This window comes from Vipera berus (genome assembly GCF_964194415.1).
Source record: "Vipera berus genome assembly, chromosome: 1".
Taxonomy (NCBI): Eukaryota; Metazoa; Chordata; class Lepidosauria; order Squamata; family Viperidae; genus Vipera; species Vipera berus.
In genome coordinates, this window is record NC_138202.1 from 224,782,022 (window position 1) to 224,806,138 (window position 24,117).

Sequence of the window (24,117 nt, forward strand, 5' to 3'; positions counted from 1 at the left end):
TAGACTACTGGACGTGTGTGTAAAACAATGCCAAAGTTGTGGGAGAGTGGGCAGATGTACAATGGTTTGGCTGGCAGAACATCTGAAGCTGGCAGCCAGCAGCCCAGCAGAGGACCTGCCAGCATTTATTTATTTATTTATTTATTTATTTAATTTATATACCGCCCTTCTCTAAGAGACTCAGGGCGGTTAACAGGGCAATACGTAAAAGACAGATACAAAAGTTAAAATTATTAAAACATGATTAAACAATGCCCATAGTACAAATTTAAAATTAAAGTCATAATAACAAACCCACCCCATCCCATCAGGCCAGGCCCGCTTCCTTAAAGAGATGGGTTTTAAGGTCGCGCCGGAAGGAGCGGAGGTCGGGCGCCATCCGGAGCTCTACCGGAAGATGGTTCCATAAGTCCGGTGCACCCACAGAGAACGCTCTCCCCCTGGGGGCCACCAGTCGGCATTCTTTGACCGGCGGCACCCTGAGGAGGCCCTCTCTGTGGGAGCGTACTGGGCGGAGGGAAGTTGACGCCGGCTGCAGGTGCTCCCCAAGGTATTCTGGACCCATGCCATGGAGGGCTTTGTAGGTCATTACCAACACCTTGAACCTCACCCGGAAGACAACTGGCAACCAATGCAGCTCGCGGAGCAAAGGTGTAACACGGGAGTATCGGGAGACCCCCGACACAACTCTCGCGGCTGCATTCTGTGCCAGCTGGAGCCTCCGAGTGGTCTTCAAGGGTAGCCCCATGTAGAGAGCGTTGCAGTAATCAAGACGAGAGGTCACGAGCGCATGAGTGACCGTGCGCAAGGCATCCCGGTCTAGATAGGGCCGCAACTGGCGCACCAGGCGAACCTGGGCGAACGCCCCCCTAGTTACAGCTACAATATGGTCTTCTAAAGAGAGCTGTGAATCTAGGAGGACTCCCAAGTTGCGAGCCCTATCTACAGGAGGTAATGACTCACCCCCCATAATGAGGGGTGGGATATCCTGAATATCCCGGGATGCCGGTACGCACAGCCACTCCGTCTTGTCGGGGTTGAGACGAAGCCTGTTCCTCCCCATCCAGACCCGGACCGCCTCCAGGCACCGGGACATCACGTCGAGGGCATCACTGGGGTGGTTTGGGGTCGAAATGAAAAGTTGGGTATCATCAGCATACTGATGATACCCAACTCCAAAACCACGAATGATCTCACCCAGCGGTTTCATGTAGATGTTGAACAGAAGGGGCGAGAGGACCGACCCCTGAGGGACTCCACAAACGAGAGGCCTCGCGGTCGACCTCTGCCCCCCCGTCAACACCGACTGCGAACGTCCCAGGAGATAGGAGGAGAACCACTGAAGAACCGTGCCTCCCACTCCCAATCCCCTGAGACGCCGCAGCAAGATACCATGGTCGATGGTATCGAAAGCCGCTGAGAGGTCTAATAGGACTAGAACAGAGGAGTATCCTCTGTCCCGAGCCCTCCAGAGATCATTCACCAGCGCGACCAATGCCGTCTCCGTGCTGTACCCAGGCCTGAAGCCCGATTGGTACGGGTCTAGATAATCCGCTTCATCCAGGACCAGAGGGAGCTGATGCGCCACCACACTCTCAACAACCTTCGCAAGGAAGCGAAGGTTGGAGACCGGACGAAAGTTATTCAAAACAGCCGGATCCAAGGTAGGCTTCTTGAGGAGAGGTCTCACCACCGCCTCCTTCAAGGCGGCGGGAAAACTGCCCTCACTCAAAGAAGCAGCTATAACCGCCTGGAACCAGCTTCGCGTCCCCTCCCGGGCTGCATAAACCAGCCAGGAAGGGCACGGGTCCAATAAACATGTGGTGGAGCTCAGCCTCCCCATGATCCTGTCCACTTCCTCCGGAGTCACAGGATCGAACTCTGAGCATCCCCAGAGTCAAAACCGTTTGGAGTGACCTGTACCTTTCACAGATCCTGTTGCATCAAGTCAACCTTGCTGACACTGACTGGATCTTGATATCATAGCAAAGCAAAATGGAACTGGTTAGGTTTAATGATCATGAGCACAAACATGTGTATGCACACCCACTCCCACCTGCAAAGACACACAAGCAAACATTACCTTGCACCCTAGAATCTTTTTCCAAAGCTGTCACCTTTCTTGGGTCGTCCTGAGTTGCAAGTGCACCTTTCGGAAGAGCAGTGCTCTCTACGCTTGAAGAAACGACATCGGGAAGTACAGGAGCAGGGAAGACTTTTTCCAGGACTTTCTTCTGGAACACTAAAAAAGTAACAATAGAATAAGATTTTTAAAACCTTGGTAAAGCAAGAAAAAGTTTATGGCACTCAAGCTTTCTATCTCAAAAGCCTTCCTTAAGCAAGGAGCAGTCATTCTTGTGAACCCATAAGTGGGGAAAAAAAATCACACAGCAAGATACAGGAACTAGGACAGCAGTGGTATGTATGTATGTATGTATGTATGTATGTAATCCCACCCTTATTTTATAAGTAATTCAAGGTGACAAACAAACTCCTTCCTCCTCCTCCTCCTTCCTCCACAGCAAAAGCCATGTGAGGTGGGCTGGACTGAGAAAATGACTGGCCCAAGATCACCCAGCAGACTTTCTTGATTAAAATGGAACTATAACTCACAGTCTCCTGGTTTTGACTCTAGTGCCTTAACCATTAGACCACACTGGCTCTCTGGTTCCCGATCTGTGGACTATATATCTTGGAGGATGGGGGTGACAGTGGAACTATTACAACTATTACAAAGCATGCACAGAAATGATTTCCCAAGCAAACAAAAACACAAATACCACAGAATGGATTGGAATGGAATAGAACAGAACAGAATAGAATAAGTTGGAAGGGACCTTGGAAGTCTTCTAGTCCAACCTCCTGCTGCTCAGGGAGGAAACCCTATACCATTTCAGACAAACCATTATCCAATCTTCTCTGAAAAACTTGCAGTGTTGGAGAATTCACAACTTCTGGAGGCAGGTTGTTCCACTGATTAATTGTTCTAACTGTCAGAAAATTTCTTAGTTCTAGGTTGCTTCTCTCCTTGATTAGTTTCCATCCATTGCTTCTTGTCCTGCCCTCAGGTGTTTTGGAGAATAGCTTGACTCCCTCTTCTTTGTGGCAATCCCTGAGATATTGGAACCTTGGGTAAGAGTTTCTACTTTTAAATTCTTTTACATTTTTTAAATTAAGCGTGCGGCTAGGAAAAATTGAACAGAAGGAAAACCCTTGTCACCATGTTGAGATGAACAACTGATAATCTGTTATTAAAAAACTCAAGACAGTTAAAAGACAATACCCCACTGGTGCACTGTGAACAACTGAACTTCTTAAACACATTCAAATAAACATTTTGTGGTTGTATCTAAGTAAACACTTTGTGACTGCATCTCATATTGTGACCACATCACTAATTAAAAGTACTATAAATATCAGATTTAGAACACCTATCGAGAACTGTGAATGAACAGTGAATGCAGCTTGTTGGTCATATCTTACATATGCCTAAAAACCGACATCCAAAACCTGCACTATCTTGGATACCTCTTGGAGGAAAGAAAAAACGAGGCCGGCCTCAGAAAACCTGGGGCCAAACACTTAAGGAAGATCTTAAGATGATTAATGTCCCTTGGGGCGATGCCGAAGATGCTGCAAATGATTAAAACTGCTGGAAAACGCTTGCTGCTCAGTGTGCTCTGCACAGGACCTGATGATGATGATGGTTGTATTTTAAACTTTTTGAGACAAAGGCTCTGGTACAATTTTTATTGGGGTAACACTGGCTCATACAGAGTAGTAACTGATGATGTTACCTAGTTTGGTTATGAAACATCTTCAAAAAAATAACCAAGCTCAGAGAGCACCAGGGACTCCTGATTTCAACCCTGAGCTACAAATATTCTCTTTTCTTAGTAGTAACTTCACTTGAAATTGAACAATCTAGCCCTAAGACACATGCCTAGTTGCCAAACAACCAATCGAACAAGTGAAGACCTTCAAATACCTCAGTCAGGGGTAGGCAACCTTGGCTCTTTTATGACTCGTGGACTTCAACTCCCAGAATTCCTGAGCCAGCATGGCTCAGCTTGGAAACCTCTCTCTTTCCCCTCAGCATGGCTGGCTCAAGAATTCTGGGAGTTGAAGTCCACGAGTCATAAAAGAGCCAAAGTTGCCGACCCCTGACCTAGAGACTGTTTTCCATGCCAAGAGCAAATGCAGATCCCATGCCAAACTACATTGGCTTAAAGGTACAGAAAACAACTGTAGCCCTACAATCTTTCTATCTACGTCTCCAAAGGAGCTCAGAACACACCCATAGCGCTTAAAGTCTTCTCAACAAGAAACTTCCTTTTGGAGACCAGCTGGGAGACCTTACAGATCATTTCTTCCCCTTGAAAGAGTTTAGTCTAAAGGCTTGAGATCTATCTCCCAAGCATCCTACTGCATTCCAAATGTCGTACATTTCCATGAAACTGGCCTACTCAAAATAGAAACTTCCACTTGGATATACATCCTTTCCTCTTGGCCTAAGCTTCTTCCCCCCCCCACAGTATAACAGTTGGAAGGGACCTTGGAGATCTTCTAGTCCAACCCCCTGTTCAAGTGGGAAGCCCTCTACCATTTCAGACAAATGGTTGTCCAATCTGTTCTTAAAAATCAGCTGATTTGGCCCTTTTAATTATGATTGACAACTTCCAGTGTCTCTGGTGTAGGGAAATACATGAAAATTTAAAACCTAATAGTTTCTCAGAGGCAGCCATCACCTGTTGGGCCATGAATGCGTGCTAGCTGATTTTAAACAACACTTACAGCAGTAATCAGATTTGCCAGAAACATCTTTCCGAGACACTCTGCACATTTACTTTACCCAGTCACATATCACAGTTACATAATGACCCCAAATTCAGAAAGAATTTGTCCTTGGCTGGATTCAATGCTCTCGCATTAGGTCCTAGGAAAAAAGTAAAATCCCGAAAAATCCCTTTTGAATGGAGGTTGTACCCTTGCAGTGGAGAAGCAATTAAAATGCTGGAATATGTTATATTGTATTGCTTCTTCTATAATGACACTCGCCATGAATTACTGTCCCAAAGGAATTACTGTCCCAGAGGTGCTTTTTCAAGAGGCAACTGGACTTTCTTTCTTTTTATTTGAAGATGCTTTGCTTCTGATCCAAGAAGCTTCTTAGATGAGAAGCGAAACATCTTCAAGGAAAAAAAAAGGAAGTCCAGTTGCCTTTTGAAAAAAGCATCTTTGGGACAACCATGACCTGAATGACTGAGAATCTCCATAGACGCTAGGAATTGCTATTTTCACTCACCACCAAATATTCTGGCTGCTCTGATTCCTTCCATCTCAAGTTGCTACTATCAGACCAATCTGATTCTACTACATAACTACAATAATTACAGTTAAGCACTGTTCTGTAGTTTGTACAATTTGCCATAATTTCTTTTCAAGTATCTCCTAGGTATTTTCTGTTTGGAAACATTTCAAATGCAGCTATTTAGTCTCTACTGTTTATCAATGTTTTGTGTCCTTACTCTCAACTGAATCTTATTTCTGTCTTAATTTAATTAGCTGCCAGAATTGTTTTCACAATATAGTCACTATAATTGGACTCTTAGTTTGGAAATCATAATCACTTTTTATGCATTATCCTTCCTCATATATTAATCACTACATTTTTCAAGAAATAATATTAATTACAACTTTTCCATAGCTTTTTAGTATTATAATTATAATCTATATATTTCAAATTAGTAATTTTATTGTTTTGTCATGTTGTCATACATAAATTATATGTACATTTTACAGTCCCAAACTCTTAAATGTTTAACTCACAATTTTACTTGTACTGTGATATGATTTAAAGCTTATTTTACTCTAATCAATTGTCAGCCTTTTGTTTCATTTTACCAGCCAATGACGAAAATAAAATGACTGACTTCTAGGTTTTCTAGAACTGTATTTGCCACTGCCATGTGCGTTGCTAACGCCAGCCTTAGGATCCAGGGTAGAAAACAGAGTTTAGATAGCAGAATAAACTTGACTGTATCTAGGTTGCCCCATCTCACTTGCAATAGTAATTTTTAATCCAGCTGGAAAAAGATATTGATCTAGAAATTAACATCTTGTGACTATTCCCAACTGTGCATTAAACAGAGACCAGGTCAAAAATCACACAATGATTCCTGAATCTAGAGTTGCAGTTCAGTCTGGACCAGCTATATATTTTCTCAAGGAACCCGATTATATTTGATGCAAAAGTTATAGGCTTTTTCCAACTATCAAAGGAAGATGGAAATACTCTTTCTTCTGTACTGCTGCAGGGAAGGTACCTCAAAATTTTTGTAATCTTCTACTTGTGTCCTTGTGGTGTGGAAGAAATTTAAAGGTTACACATGCACTTTTACTTTATAGATTTTATTTGGCCTTATGCAAAATTTGATTTATTATTTTTAGTAACAATGGCAGGGCCATCATATGATTATCAGGTAGCCTTGATAATCAAGAGCCAACAAGACTTTTCAGGTCATGTAAGCTTTGCAAAGTTTTGATACCTAGCTTCAAGAATTTGTCAGGTAATTTGTGCTACATATAAATGAAGAAAGAGAAAGGGAGAGAATGGATATCAGAAACAGCGACTACCTCAGCTATTTTCATTTTTTAATTGAAAAATAAAAATACGGTACATGAGTCCCACAACAAATTATAGAATTTTCAAATTATAAAAGAAATGTTAACTTGGGCTGATGAATCGGCAACCCTCCAGATGCAACCTTATTACAACTTCCGTGCCCTTAACAAAGATGACCATTGGTGAAGGACCTTAGAATTAGAATTCACCAACAACTGAGGGGAACATTTTCCTAGCCCCAATGCACATTAAAGGCATAAAAAATATGCTTCTTAGAAGCCTAGATCCAACCCGGATGAAATTCTGCTTGTTTCCAACATTATTTGGAGGCACAGACAGCAGTTATGTAGAACCATGTGATTTTTGTTATCAAATCATACTTGCTTAAAGACCTACACAAACCCTTCTGAAATAATAGGTTTTGTAAACTGTCACGTTTAATGTATCTGGGTGAATATTCTGTGTTTCTTTTAGCCCTTTCTATGGGAAATGTTTTTTGCGTATGCTTAGTTTTTCTTGGCCTCGGTCAAGTAAAGGCCTACAGCTTTTGTTCTAATGGTAAATGGTAAAATACCCTAAGTTGTCATTTGTCATTGGTACCCCAGGCAGTTTCATGCAAACAATTTACAACACTAAGAAAACCTCAATAATGCCATCTTTATCAGAAAAGCTGAGAAGAAAATGACATCTGTGCAGTAAGGACGACTAATGTAATTGCCAAAAAATAATAATTACATTCCTCAAGAAACAAAATCTTTTCAGATATTTTTTTTTAATTTCAGGCAAAAGACAAGTTGAAAACGTAACTTGGCTCTCTTTTAAATCATGGACTGATTGTATTCTGAATAAGGCACCTGAAACAATCAGTTTGTTCATAGTAACAATTGCGAACAGAAATCATATTTAAAGCTGCTTTTGTAGAAGAAAATTATATACAACGTGCCTGGGGAGATTTTTCCCCCTAGTACTATTAATTTAGATATGCCTGTAGGCAAGCTTCTGCACATCCCAGTGTAAACAAGAAATATCACAGGGAAGGGAAGGTGGAGCAGCTTGTATAACTACTTTTCAAAAGAAAAACCAACACCTGGGCCTATAGTTGCACAGTATGAACAGCATCTGTCACAAACATAATGCACACATGCAGAAGAATACAGCAGCAAGAATGTAGTCTAGCAACTGAGGGCAAGGATGACGTTTTCTAAACTTAAAGAGACTCCGTTGTTGTATTTGTCCATGGGCCAAAATGCTGTTTCTATATCCCTAGTTTTCCCTATCAATCACCTGCAACAGATATTACACCACTGCATTCACAAATGAACAAACCCTGCACTCACAAAACAATCTCTTGCACTAACAGAGTACATTCAAGGTTCTCTATCATACTATTCCAATTTCAAAGGAATGCTGGCCAAGTGCAAATCTGTGTTCACAGACAAGACTCAGATGTTAACCGTACTTGCCAGTAGATCATGTTTAATGCGGCCTACAACAGGGATGGACAACTTCATTCCTCAGGGTCTCTTGGAGCTTGCCAATCCAGCTTTTGCAATATCTAGAACCCTCTGCCTCTATTGAAAACAACTGGGCATAGTTTTCGCCATTTTAAGGTAGGAAGCAGACATGAACATTGGTGTGAAATCTAGAGCAGACTTAATACAATTTGAAAAAGCTAAGAAAAAGCCCCTTTAAATCCAGGAATCAATCCAACAACGTGCCTCAACCAATATGTACCATTAAGCTATCCACTGCAACTACTGCCTTCCAAGCACTGTGGTCTTTCACTATTCCTGCCTTACAATAATCTCTGCTAGTATTCAAACACACACTGCCTTGGAATCCATCTGGTGTTTTATTTCATTATTCCCAATCAGTTTGAAATTTATTTATTTATTTATTTTTTAAAAAAGAACTATGGAAACATCAATTAGCCTGCTTCAGGCCCTTGAGAAGTTGAGTTTTGTCTTACCAATTGTCCTTCCTTTTATAGTTTCCAATCCAATGCTATGTTGGAAAGAAATTATGTAATAAGCATTTATGACAGTTGTAGTGTCCCGGGGACATGTGATCACCTTTTGTGATCTTCTGACAAGCAGTCAATGGGGAAGCCAGATTCACTTAATAACCTAAACAATTGCAGTGATTCACTTAACAAATGTGGTTTAAAAAAAAGCTCATAAAATAGAGCAAAATTGATTTAACAACTGTCTTGCTTAGCAACAGAAATTTTGGGCTCAATAGTGATCACAAACCAAGCATTACCTGTGCCCCACTTCACCTTTATCCCTACAGATTATATTCTGAAGATTAGCAGTTCAAAAACTTAAAGAACAAATAAAGTTGAGAAAAGAGAATACAATAAATAGCAATATCTAATGGTAATACTTACGAGATGAAATTGCAGTGCAAGCTACCCTAGGATGTATCCAGAAACTAATTACAAAAAATGTGACATCATCATAGGAGGTGCAGAATGCATGAAGAGAAAATTAGCCCTGTTTTGTGCTTTCACTAGGACCAATTACACAGTACACCAAATTGCCAAGTGGAAAACCAGTAACATCTGTTTGTTCCTTTTCTTTCTCTATTCAAAAAAAAAAAAAGCTCCTGCTAAAGAGACCCTTTAGAAACAATCTTGTCAATGGGCAATACTTCATTGCTATATTTATATAAGTACAGTTATCCTAAAGATGAATAGCTGGCAGCTCATAAATGTACTACTAAAATACCAAATGGAACAGTTAATAACATAAAAAACATGTCGCTCAAAAATCGTTCAGAATTTTATACATAAAATCTTCCAAACAAAAAGAAATGTTGTAAATATAAATAAATGTCTGAATGAAAATGTCTTCGCTGGGAATCTAAAAGACCAGAAGGATAACACTTGGCAAATGCCTTTGCAGAAGCCATTTTGATATCACTATAAAAAGTACTTTGCTCACCAATGATCAGCCACCATCACTTCATTTGGCAGAAGTACTTACTAGATACATATGAAAAGAAGTCAGATCCTAAGCTATTTAGGGAACTTGCTGGGTGATTTTGGGCCAGTCACTTTCTCACAACTCAACCCACCTCACAGTGTTGTTGTTGTTGTTGTGGGGAAAATAGGAAGAGGAAGAAGTACTAGGTGTATCTGCTTATATTATTACAATATTACATTACTTAAATGCAAGTAAGTAATATAATATAGTAAGTAATAATGTAATAAGTAATATTACATTATTAGTTATAATGCAATAAAGGATGAAAAGGAACCTAATAAATAAATATTAAAAAACAGTTGAGTGAATCAGAGGTAGAAAAAAGATACAGCTATTTTCAGATGTGTGCAATTCACCATTATAGTTTCATAGGGCATTCTATAAAGCAGTGTTTTTCAACCTTTTTTGGGCAAAGGCACACTTGTTTCATGAAAAAAATCACAAGGCACTCCACCATTAGAAAATGTTAAAAAATTTAACTCTGTGCCTATATTGACTATATATAAAGTAATTCTCTTGAATAGGAATCAAATAAACACAAAGAAAGTATTTTATAATTACTTTTCAATTTTTCCCACGGCACACCAGGCAACATCTCGCGGCACACTAGTGTGCCGCGGAACAGTGGTTGAAAAACACTGCTATAAAGTATATAAGGCTCACAAGATCGAATCCCCAGCCCACAGTGATTTTTATTTTGTCTATTTTCTCTCTTAATAAGAACAATACCTTTAATAAAAAAAGATCTGGGCAAACAATGCAGATCTCCAAATGTGGATCTCCTGTAACATTTCATGCCCATAAATTTCAGTAACCTCAACATCAATGAGACCCTTTGCTCAACCACTTCCCCTGAACACCTGACAGAGGTTGTGAGCATTTTCACATACATATCTGCAAATGCACCTTTTTCAAAACTGTTCCTAAACAACAAGATATTTAAGCTTTATTTGAAAAATAGCTCTGTAACTCATCTTTGTTATTTCTATATGAATGAGAAACATTTTCCTATATATAGTCAGTGCATACAAGAGCACCTTCATGTTTTAGATCCTTTTAAAAATGGATCTACAGGTATGCAAAATTCTAGGCTATAAAGTATGCTGGCAGAAACACTAAATATCTACATTTATTAATACATAATTCAGACAAGTATGTTTTTCAGAAATAAGCTATGTAAAAACAAATGTGATATTAATGATTTCAGTTTAATAATAAATGCAAAGAATCTTTTCCTTGTCATTTTTGGATTACTACTTATTAAGGCCCTGGAAATTGATAAGAATTCAAAGCTAGTAGAAAATGGCTATTTTTTTTACTGTTGAAGGGACAACATAACAGAAAAATGACGCCATCATCTGTATCATATGATATCTAACAAGAAAAATATCCTAGATTAGTATTGAAACCTTCCATTAACTAACCTTCCATAAATATACTTCATCCAAGAAATAGGATACCAAAACAAACTACCTATTTTGATAAAGTTTAGAGAAATATGTGATGGCAAGAAAGGGGTTTTAATTTTCTGTTACCTTAGGTTCTGTTCTAAGTTATGCTTTACTAACCAAATAAGCAAATAAGTTTCTACAATGAAAAAATGGCATAACCGACATCAATTGTGTAAAAATTCTGTGATCTGTATAGACTTCTGATGAGATAATTTTGTACAAATGAAAGTTGAATCTGTTCCAGTCTCCTTGAAGAAAGGAGCCAAAAATTTTAACGCTAAAGAAATTATTTTTAATTTGGAAAATTAATTAAAAGGGAAATTGAGAGGAGAAACATGAAGCATGCAGAAAGGACAGATGACGTAAAATGTACAGAAGTAACAAGACAAAATACTTGAAGTTTAAACAGACTCCAGTATATTCCAGCAACCCATATTCCTCCTTTATTATACCAGACTTATCTAGTTCTCAGCCCAATATTAAACCTGTCTGTACTCACTGTGCTGCAGATTAAAAGAAACTTTTCCTGTTAAAGGTGACAGGGACTCATTATAACAGGGTACATAAATCATATCCAATCACTTTAAGATTATGTCTATAAAATCAATATTGTTTTGTAGCAGCTAGCGCAAGAAGAGAGCCAATTTGGTATAGTGGTTAAGGCATCAGGCTACAAAGCCAAGAGATTGTGAGCCCTAATCCCATACGGCTGGGTGACGATAGACCAGTCACTCTTTCTTAGCCCTAAAAAGCAGGGAAGGGCAAATCATTTCTGAAAGCAAAAATGTTGCCAAGAACACTGCAGCAAATTTCCAGGCAATTGCCAGTAGTCAAGTCTGGCTTGAAGGCCATAAACAAACAAGGAAGGGCAAAACAACTGTCTCTGGGTGTTGTACCAGGTGTGTATGGTTTTATCACCTTCCCCTTGAATGGCTAGCATCTGCTGCTTCTCAGTTAAAACTAGATCTTTTCTTTGTTCCCCCTTTCAAAATGTACCTGTAAAGATACCTAGCTTATATAAACCTAGTTGCTTCTTCCAGCCCATTCCTATCTCTTGTTCTCCCCAATTTACCCATTATACATGAGCATGATATTGCACTACCCCTTATGCTATTGAAGAGAGATGATTCTGCAAAACAGTTCAAGGAAAGGAGAGATAAATATCTCCAAATTCCGAACAGTTTTTGTCAATTTCCTTAATGTGGTCAACCTTCTCTTCTAGCTCCAAATGATATATATGAAATTCTTACAAATAAAACTTAAGAGAAGGGGAATTGAGGGCAGAGGCGGATTTGTGCAAACCTGAACTGGTGTGATGGTGAACTTCTGCGGAGATGAAATGTTGCAATGGGCAAAAATGACACAGAATCAATAAATAAAACAGCTTGGCTTTTCCATGCTAAAGATGACATTTACCAAGGGGAAGAATTGCACACTCTGGAGAGACGAACAGAAGGGTGTATTAGCACACCCATCAGTTAGAATCACATAATTTGGCCAGAACAGCTGTAAAGGAAGAGTGGAACTGACAATTACACTGGTTAAGTTTTTTGCTGACCCAAAGGATAAGCTGTTCCTTTGCTTCAACAGTGAAGTTCCAATGGTAAATGAATCTATTGTTTTACAACCATTTCAAGAACCCTTATCTACATTTTAAAATTTTGAAAAATCTAGCTCTCTTTGTCATTCCTAATTTCACTGGAATAACTAAATGACGGGAAACCTTTTAATAGATTAAACAGATAACCAAAACTAATATTGTAAATGCACATTTATGCTCTTTCCTTGTGTCCAACTGCTACTCTTCAGGTTTTCCCACTATCTGAACAGGTTGAACAAATCATAACTTAGTACTTCCAATTAGCATTACTGACAAACTAAGACTTATTCCTCTAACAAGCAACCCATCATTGTTTACATTCTCTGGCTGGGTCCACACATACAAAGTGTTTAGAACCATGGCTTTTAAAGACGTTATATTAGACATCTTCACATATAATAATGCATATCTTCATTAAGTTCCTTTGGAAATATTATAAAGAGATTCATTACTGCCTTCTTCCAGGATATTTTTTTCACTTTCCAAATCTAACCTAAAGACTTTATAATAATAATAATAAAGTTGGAAGGGACCTTGGAGGTCATCTAGACCAACCCCCTGCTCAGGCAGGAAACACTACCATTCCAGACAAATGGCTGTCCAGTCTCTTCTTAAAAACTTCCAGTGTTGGAGCATTCACAGCTTCTGGAGGCAGGTTGTTCCACTGGTTAGTTGTTCTAACTGTCAGGAAGTTTCTCCTTAGTTCCAGGTTGCTTCTCTCCTTGGTTAGTTTCCATCCGTTGCTTCTTGTCCTGCCTTCGGGTGTTTATATCTACCATATTTAACACTAACCAGGTCCAACCCTGATTACTTTTTAAAGGTCAGTCAAGGTCAGCTCGGTACTGCCATCTAGCTGGGCCTACACATCTTATACTGAGGTTTACAATGGACAATAGTTGAAATCATAGGAACATACAAAAGGCAAAATTAAGCGAGGCATTTTATAGCATACTGTTGGGTGTGAATCTAGCAATTTCCATCTTCCTTGGTGGAGCAGTGGGCTAATGCCTCCTTAAGTAACACCAGCTGCCTGCAATTAGTGCAGGTTCGAGTCCCACCAGGCTCAAGGTTGACTCAGCCTTCCATCCTTCCGAGGTAGGTAAAATGAGGACCCAGATTGTTGGGGGCAATAAGCTGACTTTGTAATAATGCCGCTGGGGGGGGGGAAAGCCCTAATAAGCAGGCATATACATAGAATGAAGGCTATTGCTAAGCACATTGATTTGTGCTTTAGATTGTAAGCCGCCCTGAGTCTTCGGAGAAGGGCGGGATATAAATGGGATTAAAAAAAAACCTCAGGAAACTTTTTCATGGCATACAAAAGTTTGGCACCAGACATTCCAAGTTCTGGATTGCTCTGGGGCAGGTATCTTGATTGTGATTTGGTAATGACTGGTCAGGTGATGCTTCCTGATTCAATTTTTTTTAAATGAACTCTTACAGAAAAAAAATAAATCATCATGGCTGGGTTGCCCCATGCCGCCTACATATACCATTTCAGATCACATCCTGTATACCAATAAAGTCCTAAAAATCAAATGGAAAGAACCCTGGAGTCGTGATAGCTCTAATTTGTGACTTGCTGTCTTTTGAGAGCCAGGAGGGATGGTTAACTACAGTTTACCCTTTCCTTTTGGTTAATACAGAACTGAAGTTAAGGCAAATTAAGCTATAACTAACTTTGTCCCCCTCCCCTTAAAAAACACCCATTCTGGATAAGATTCTCTACTTTCACAATATTTTGATTTATAGTCAGGCTCCACAGAAGATATTACAGCCAGTGGAAATAATTTATAATTTTCATGGAAATGCAGCCCCACTCATATCATGCCATTATGTTCCTGCCATAATACCGGTTCTATAAACTTCTCACTTATACAGGAATAATGACCTAGACCACGGGTGTCAAACTCGCCGCGTCACGTGACAAGTTGCGACGTATTGCAACTTTTTTTGCATTGCTGGAGCTGAGGTGGGCGCAGCCTCTGCATGATGCAACCGGCCTGTGGGCCGGCAGTTTGACAACCCTGACTAGACATTGATTAAGGCACCAGGCTAGAAAGCTGGAGACTGTGAGTTCTAGTCCTGCCTTAGGCATTAAAGCTGGCTGGTAGCCAAGTCACTTTCTCTCAGTCCAACCCAACTCACAGAGTTGTTGTGAGGAAAACAGGAGAGGAAGGAAAATTAGGTACATTCGCTGCCTTGAGTAATTTATAAAATAAAGGTGAGATATAAATACTAAATAAATACTTTTGCATCTTCCACATTAGGACTTCCTTATGACAGCAGATATGATGAATGCCATCCCACCATACGAAGGTAAAAAGTAGAGAAATACATAGCAGTCAAGAATGCATTTTGGCCTATACTAGGCTAATGGTTGTTCACTGATATTTCCCTCTGAATCTAGCCAGAAGAATTTAAAACTTCCAAGATTTACTACAAAAATCTTCCCAACATATTGCTAAGCTTGTAAGCCGCCCTGAGTCTTCGGAGAAGGGCGGGATATAAATGGAAATAAAATAAATAAATAAATAAATATTTACAAGCATAATTTTAGAATAATGTAACTCCTTTAGTAGGTAGTACATTGATCACTCTATTTTATCTTCCAAGGTTTAGTTATAGGACTGGTGCAAGTTATTAACAGCTTGAAGAATAAGTTATCAACCTTTCCAGTTTAAATACCAAATCCCACTGTTGTCTTATTTTAACACTGACATCAGGACAGGCTATTTGACTATATCTGAAAACTGCAAGTTAATTTAGGGGGGACTGGGAGACCATGTGACACTTTTTTCCTGGTAGTCTTGTCCTTGGGCAATCACTACCTATTTCCCCCTACCCACTCTGGATGAGGCTGACTCACTTATGTAATAGTAGGTCTATCTCTGTAAATAGACAATTTCAATTTCAAAATTGTGGTTTGCTGCATTCCTGACAAATTAGCTTTATCTGGTATATAGATCAATTCATCTCAAGGTCCCAGGCATTCTTTTAAAAACATTAAAACTTTTATATGTATGTGATGCAATATTAGAGAAATAAAAACTAGTAATATATAATTTCATCATCAATCACTCACTGAAATATTTTTCAGCACTTGGCTGAAAAATGACAAACACATTTTCTTTAGCAATTGAAAGGTATCTTTTCTAGCCAAGTTGACATTCAGCATTCCCCCAATTTTGGGATCTTAGGATATGTGACTTCTTAATAACAGAGTCCAGTCTTTCCTGGTATGGCATTCCTCAGATTTGCTGGCCTGCAGGTTGATCGTGCTTCCTGGCAACTCATGTGTGAATTACCTGGAGGTGGAACCGAAACAGATAAACCTTACTGTGTCACCTGTCAGCTTCACTTCTATAGGACCTTACTTTGCCCACCGACCCATGTGACAGGCATTATGAGCAAACCTAATGTCTCTCTCTCTCTCTCTCTCATCCACGCTGTTTGATGACCTCTTTCCACAGCTTCTTCTAATCTTCTCACCCCTTGACAGCAGAAAAGTCTTGAGGCTCTTCTCGTTAGCCTTTTAGTGCCTTATCCATGCCTAAAACACAAAGCCTTCTTCTCTACCGATCGCAGCAAACTCCACTACTATACTTGGGAGGAGGGTGGGGGGGATATTTGTCCAGCCCGTCCCCGCTTGAGCTCTATGCTTCCTGCACAGTGACGTTCTTGTTTGCCTGTTTCCCCAGCTCGCCCCGCCGCCTCACCTTCTCTCCTCCTTTTCAAGGCCATGTGTCCCACAAAAGCAACGAAAGGCTCACACCCCTCACAAAGGGAGAATCATAGGCACGAGGTTGAAAACAGCCCTCCACGCTCTCCTTCTCCTGCTGCTGCTGCTACTGCAGCTCCAACCCACTCCCAGCTTCCTCTTTCCATCCGGCGTATCTATCCGCAGAAGCCCTGGCTTCCCATTGGCCCTTGCGCTGAAGGGGGCGGTCCCTACGCCAGCGTTCCAAGGGCGGGGAAGACCTCTCCCCTCTAGGGCTGCCTGGCCGGGGACTGAACCGCGCCCCGCCCGCCGAGCTCTGGAAGGGGGAGGGTGCGGGAGACCGTGCGCGGCTGCGCAGAACGTGAGAATTCCGCCTCGAGAGCGGTTCGGACAGCGGCAGCAGCGAGCAAAGCCGCTCTGCTCAGCGCACAGCCGCTTTTTTTTTTCACGGAGCAAGCCGGCTGCGCCTGGACCGCGACAAGGGAACTATCCAGCGGCGCCGTTTTCCGAATGTGTGTCGGCCGCGCGCGAGTCTATGAGACAAATACACCCGGGAGATAATGTTATTATGCATAGTTCTCTGCCTCTTTTCTTCTTCTTCTTCTTCTTCTTCTTCACCTTCACTACTGCCACCACTGTTATTACCACTACTATCTCCTCCTGCCCCGGCTTCTCCTTCACCTGACTCGTTGAACGCTGCACGCAACCCACTTATACGCTAAATGAATAATGCACTAGAATGTCCGCGCTGAAAAAGGTAAGCGGGCAGCCAATGAGCAAGACCGCCCAGGACCCTCGTGTGATGATGATGATGATGATGGTGGTGTGGGGCGGGGGCGGAGAGGCAGGAGGGGGCATCTAAGGTTAGCCCCCCCCCCCGACACACACACACGCGCTCCAGACGCACGTACACACATAGCTTCGGTATACATTTTGCCGAAGATTTAAAACGAGCCACCTCGAGCAAAGATGCTTGGCCGGCGGCGAATTAGCGTTAAGCTTAGCAAACTCTCGGGAGTGTGTGGGTTTCCGGAGGGTGGGCGGGTGGGTGTCCGAACAGGAGATGGAAAGAATTGGTAAGATGAAGTCCTGTGTGTGTGTGTGTGTGGGGGGGGGGTCATGAAGAGAGAAACGCTGCCTTTTGCCTCGGCGTGGTTGTTCCGACCGGGATTTCTAGTACCGTAGTAGTTATTGGGCGACAGAGGGGTTCACCTTGGGCCATTGGAGTCAAAAGCCTGGGGAGAGAGGCTTTCGACGTGGCGTTGTTGGGGAGACGATGCTGGTGGGCTGGGGTAGCATCTGTTGCGGAGGCTGTTTCGGGGAGGGGACGACGGTGGGGCAGACGGAGTTGAGAAGAACGGGAGTTTTCTGTGACAGCTGCGGTTATTTCGGTCGCGGAGGGGGAGTATTTGCGTGGGTTCAGAGCCACAATCGGCATCGTTGCTGTTGAGAAGTGGGGGTACGGCGGCCATCCCTCGCTTTCCCGCCGACGTGAATACACTCGTACGAGCTGGCAGAAGGGAGGGGGGGGAGAGAAGGCTTAAAGCACCTAGAATTGATACTGAGGATGACTGAGAAATATCGGGGTGACAGAACGTGTGTTTTAAGTCCCCCGTCTCTTCTTTGTGGGGACCGAAGTCCCAGTCCTGGAGGTGCTTGTAGAAGTGTGGTGAGAGAAAAACCAAGGATGAGTTGGGATGGCTGGTGGGGGGAGAGAGCGACGATATATGGAAGCTGTGTCAGAAAGCGCGAGGGAGGAAACTCGGGATGGTGGTGGTGGTGGTGTCTTGTCTTTTTACAAGGGAAGGATGGAAGGAGCAGACACGACGGCGTCCTCCTAAAAGCCGGGCTCCAGTTTGGGCAAACGGAAGGTGTTGAAACGACGGCGGCCTCTCTTTGGGGCGAGGGAGAACTTTCTCAGAAATAATCGGGAAGGCCCCGAGGACGCTCCCCTGTGTCTGAGGTAGCCTCCACCGTCCGGAGGTAGCACTCAGAAACGACTGGGACTGCGGCGAGCGTCTTCCGATCAAAGATGGGAGAACGGTCGAGGACGCGCCGGGGGAGCGGGAACAGGCGCGTAAAAAAAAACCGGCGCTTCTGGAAAATAAGCTAGAGCGAGAGGAGACTATCCCGCTGCCGCGGAAAGTGCCGGGGGGAGGGGGGAAAAAACGTGTCCGCGGGCACGTGTCTCTTGTTCTTTTGGCTGGGGCGACCGCCGTCCGGCATTCCCTCGGTTAGTGCGGCGCAGTCCGCTGCTGAGGGGCTGCGGACTGACGCTCGCTTCCCCTGCTCGTTCTCGAGCGCACAGGCGGCGAGGCTCTCTAAGCGGCCAAGAAGCGCGCGGGCTTTCCCGCACGAGGCTCTGTCGGAGACCTTGCAAACGCTCCGCGGGGATATGGCGGCGGCGGGGGGGGGTGTCTTTGGGCCCCCGTTTGCCGAGCCGCGGCGAGGGCAGATAAGGGGGCAGGGAGGAGCACTATGCGCTTGGGCCCAAGCGGACCGGTTCCCTCCGCCGCTGCCTCACACAGACGCCCTCGGGCGCGGTCTCGATTTCTAGAGTCCTGGGAGTGTGAAGAGAGCGCGAACCTACTTCACTGTTTCCTCAAAGAAGTAAAGACCGAGCGCCCATCCCGCCCGTTAAATCTGTGGGAAGGCGGCTTGCTTTGAGAGGAGGAAGAAAGGGGGAAAAAAAGAGCCAGAGAACTACATAGGCTGCTGGGGGTTCAGAGGCGAAACGCCTCGTCTCTCTTCTCCGCGACGCCTACTAGTCCCGAGGCGAGGTCAGCCAGCTGCGGAGGAGTTTGAGGGAGGTGGAAAGAGAAGCGAGGACGGCTGTAAATCAGAAGCTGGGTGGGCTGCTTTCCCTTGGAAAAATCTCGCGTGGAAGGCAAATACCCCGCGTTGCCTTAGGTCGACATTGCCGCCCGGTGTAGAAAGGCCGACCGCGAACACGAGTCGCGTTGCCGGCGAAGCGAGGCGAGGCGAGGCGACGCTCCTGCCTTCTGCAATGGTGCATTTCGTGCCAAACAAACTTCCAAAGCTTTTCTCCTCCGGAGTTTTAAGACACTGAGCAAAAGCTATATCTCTGTTCGTTGTTAAATTCTGCACCAGGTTGGATGGCACACATAATCAGGATTTGAGATTATATTCCCCAGTGCAGGTAGTCCTCGATTTAGGACCACAATTGAGCCCAAAATTTCCATTGCTAAGCCAGATGGGTTTTTTTTATAACCTTTTATAACCTTTCTTGGCACGGTTGTTAAGTGAATCGTTGTGGTTGTTCAGTTAATAGCACAGATAAGTGAATCCTGGCTTCCCCATTGACTTTGCTTGTCAGAAGGTCACAAAATCCCATGATCCCAGGACACTGCAACCATCATAAATACATGCCAATAAAAGAGAATATTTGTAGCTCAGGGTTGACATGAGGGGTGCTTGTTGCTTTCTGAACTGGGTTTTCTTATAGATGTTTCATTATGCAAAGTAGGTAACATCATCAGTGCATCAACATCACTACCTAAGTTTTGGTAATGAAATGTCTGCAACAAAACAACCAAGCTCAGAGAGCATCAAGGACCCCTCAGATATATGCCAGTTGACAAGTGTCTGAATTTTGAGCATGTAACTGGGGGGGGGGGTTTGCTGCAACTGTTGTAAGTGTGAAAAACAGTCACTTTATTTCAGTGTTGCTGTAACTTCAAGTGGTCAGTGAATGAATATTGTAAGTTGAGGACTACCTTTACTTATTCTTTATGTAAAAAAAGTGAAATGCAAATTGATGGGGATGGGGGTGGGGGTGGAGTGGGTGTGCCAGTGCACTTTTTTTCTCCTCTCCTGAACTAGATGGTTGCCTTTTGACTCCATCCCATGAGGAAATAGGTACTTATTTCTCTTACAACTGACAGGACAAGGAGTAGTTGGACTGAGTAGTTATGCTCTGTTTGTAGAGGTTCTTGGGAAGAAGGGTTTAGCTATGGTTGGTTGCATTAGTTAAAAATGAGAGAACCAAGAGTGTGGGTAATCCTGGAAAAAGTCACTAAATTCCTATTGTAGCTGTCACATTATTTTTGTGGTGATGTCAGTGGCTTGACATCAAATGTTAGGCCACTTATATGCATTGGCTTTTCCAGTGTAGTGGCTCAAATTTAAGAGGTCCTGAAAAGTTGGCTTAATGAACAAACCAAATTGTCAGGTGTGTTCTCATAAAGATGAGTTGATTAATGTCATTTTGTTGTGCTTAGTTGCTGTTGGTTTTCTTCCAGTTCTAAACTGGTGAGAATAAGGTCTTCTTTAGGGCTTAAAACATTTATATAATCCTCGTGGACTCTCATATTCACCTAGTAGGTAGTCTGACACCTTGGATATTGACATTTAATATCAAATAAAAACTTATTTCAGATCTTGAACAATAACATCAAACATTGTCAGTCATCAGTATTCCTTCTGAATGCAAACCACTCACTTTAGAGTCTATTCATATGATTATTAGTTCCTTTCTGAAAATTATGGATGCAGCCTTGATCTCATTTGAATCTGGAGGTAATCTGCTATAAATGGAATTGGTATTTTATCATTTAGGTAAATTCTATTTACCCTGAAAAAGAAATCAGGACAAAAATAGCACTGATTGATATGCAGCTCTTGCTAAGTATTTTCTCACATGAAATTAAAAAAAATATTAAAATGACATGCAGATACATCTGTATGATTTCCTTCTCCACCAGTGGGGTTTAATATATTTAAGGTATAAATAGTATATATGAGAGCCAATTTGGCGTAGTAGTTAAGGCACCAGGCTAGAATGCAGGAGACCATGTGTTCTACTGTAGTGCTATCTTAATCCTGAAGTCAGCTGGGTGATCTTGGGCCGGTCAGTGTCAGCCCTAAGAAGCAGGCAATGACAGGCCACTTCTGAAAAACCTTGCCAAGAAAACTGTAGGGATTTCTCCCTGATTTGAAGGCACAAACACACACACACACACAAATAACATATAGAAGTATCAAAGCAAAAAATAGGATCTCCGGAATTATAGATCTATGGTAAACAGTATGACCAGCTGAAGGTATAATATGAAAAAAAATCCCTTGTGAGTTCTGAAAATTATTGCAAAAAAATTATATTACTGAACAGCAATGCCTAATATGTTACATCCACAATACAGTAAGTAACAATACGAAATTTTTAAAAGAAAACTATGTCTCTGCAACTTAGGAAGTGAAAGAAAGGAATCCTTAATGCTGATAATCACAGCCTGTCACTGATTGCAAGGAATATTTCTGCCCTGGTCCAGCATAAAAAACTAGAGACTGATACAATACTAGGGATGTCAATCTGAATCATCTTTCCATTTTAATGCTACAATGGCCCTAATTTGGTGAAACAACTGCCATTCTTTAGAATAGTCATCCTATCATCTGTGGCATTACTCAATCATCCAGGTCATGGTTATCCCAAAAGGCAACTGGACTCATCCAAGAAGCTTCTGTTTTACCGTAGATCTATACTCTTGGATGATAAGTGAAATGCTTTTAAAGAAAAAAAAAATACCAAGAAAGCCCAGTTGCCTTTTGGAAAAAGCACTTTGGGGCAGTCATCCTTATCATCCCAGAACTGTTAACTTGGGCATGGCATGTTTATCCGCCACAGATAGCTGATAGAGGGGAAAGCCACATTGTTTTGCTTTCTTTTTTTTTTTTAAAAAAAATTAAGTTTTTGTTTTGTTAGTCACTAACATACATACATACATATACGTGTATACACAAAATGATTTTATGCACTGTTTAAACCATTGAAAATGTGTATAATTAACAATAATACAATAGTTACACTTATTAGTAGACTCTTGAATAGCCAGGACAACAATTTTGTAGACTTTTAATGTGAAGGATCAATTACCATATATTCTGCATTTATTTGGTTGTAAGAACAGTTAAAATGCAGTTGCATCAAGTTCAATAAACATTTACCATTCTCCTACAATTTAAGTAACAGAATGCTTAAGTTGCCTTTTTTTCCTTCTTGAGCATCTCACTGGAGGCTTTCCAAACTACATGAGTCAAAGGAGAATAGCTGCTGCAGTTATATTTTATTAACTGATGCAACGTTGCTAGATGTCCAGTGTTCAGCATACATATATATCCATCATGCTTTTCCCTTTAGAAACAACCAAGATTATGTAAAGCACAGAAAAGGAATATGAAATAAGTCAAATACACTAAGCCAAGAGGTAAGAAAAGGACATCTAAATACAGTTCTACGCCAGTATCCTTCACTACTCAACATCTCCCTGTCTTTATGTCCTTGCAAACCACCCTTGTTTTCAGCGTATCCATATACCACTTTGCTTTTATGCTCTAAATTTCCCACTTGCTTTTAGTTACAGACCACATTAATTCAGCATCCATACATCCCTTTATTTTCTTTTTTTAAAACCACATATATATAAATATACTATTTCCACAGCATCCAACTCATCTTTATGTTTCTTCTGACCTAGCCTATTACCACTTTAGTATAACTAAATATGCAGAAGCATATTCCTAAACACAGCCACAATGAATGTTCAACATTCTTTTTTTGCAACAGACCATTATACCAGGATCTGCACCTCTTTAAATGCTTCCATTCATTTTCCTACTCTCTGTAAACATTTCTATTTAAGGTACATAAATTCATGTATTTTAGTTTTTTCACACACACACACACACACACACACACACACACACACACACTGTATAACATGGAATAATTCACGGCTTTTTCCTTGTCAAGCAAAATACCTTGGCTTTGAAACATATGTTTTCAGATTTATACTCCTTGTTGCATCATACAGTACCTCAGCCAATAATGTAGCATTATTTCTAATGAAAAGTGCATACACATTCATGCCTCCAAGTATTACATTCTAACATCACCATGAGCATTCCTTCCATATTTATCCATGAATACATTAAACAACCAAGGAGACATCATACATCCTTCTTACATTCTGCACAATGTTGAAAGATTTGCTAAACAATAGCAATAGCAATTAGACTTATATACCGCTTCACAGTGGTTTACAGCCTTCTCTAAGCAGTTTACAGAGTCAGCATTCCTTAAACTAGAACAACATATGACCAAAATTCTAGACTCCATTGTGGTCATAAGTTGAGGACCACTTGTAATCTGAATTTTATTTCAGTTGTTCTCAACCATGAGGTGACTTCATTCTGATTATAGGAGGATTTCAAAATTCCTTCCAATTTTGGAACAATTGAGTTTGATAGTTTTAAAGCTATTGGGTACATGTTGTATATTTTTACTACTAAGATTAGAATGCATTGTGAGACAACATAATTGGTAGTGTTTATACTACCTATCATCAGCTCTTTCATTGTATCAAGCCCTGGGACACCAGTGGGAATACCTGGGGATGCTTTTGTGGCCATGGACACCTTTTAAGATGCCTGGTAGGTTTCTAAGCCTTCTCTGCATTTTTAATGAAATGTTTAGTTTTAAAAAATTGAGAGCCTAGCTTCCTGCAAAGTGAAGCACCAATCTTTTATTTCAGAAAATATTTCTGTTTTTTATGTATAACCCAGGGATGTTTTTTTTAAAAAATAAAAATGATATGGTGGCAATAGCATGGAGAATTGAAAGGATGGAGGGCAGCCTCCCCTTTTCTTTAGTAACCTGACTTTGAACCTGCAGCCATTGCAGTGTCCTGCAGCCATGTGATTGCCATTTGCAA

At 41.6% G+C, this 24,117-nt stretch overlaps 1 protein-coding gene across 8 annotated transcripts in view; it reads right to left on the reverse strand.

The window, feature by feature from the left end:
* Window positions 1-16,554, reverse strand: part of ERICH1 (glutamate rich 1) — a 91,599-nt gene extending 75,045 nt beyond the window's left edge. For 6 of the 8 annotated variants that reach the window (XM_081324748.1, XM_081324749.1, XM_081324747.1 and 3 more), the window contains exons 1-2: window positions 16,383-16,554; window positions 2,084-2,242 (exon numbers count right to left, since the gene is read on the reverse strand). In XM_081324748.1, coding sequence (XP_081180874.1) covers window positions 2,084-2,242; window positions 16,383-16,407 — 184 coding nt within the window. In that variant the 5' untranslated portion in view covers window positions 16,408-16,554. Of the gene's footprint in view, window positions 1-1,923; window positions 1,974-2,083; window positions 2,243-16,382 lie in introns of those variants that run through there. The other 2 variants (XM_081324753.1, XM_081324752.1) reach the window with 2 other exon arrangements.
* Between the last annotated feature and the right edge of the window lie 7,563 nt (window positions 16,555-24,117).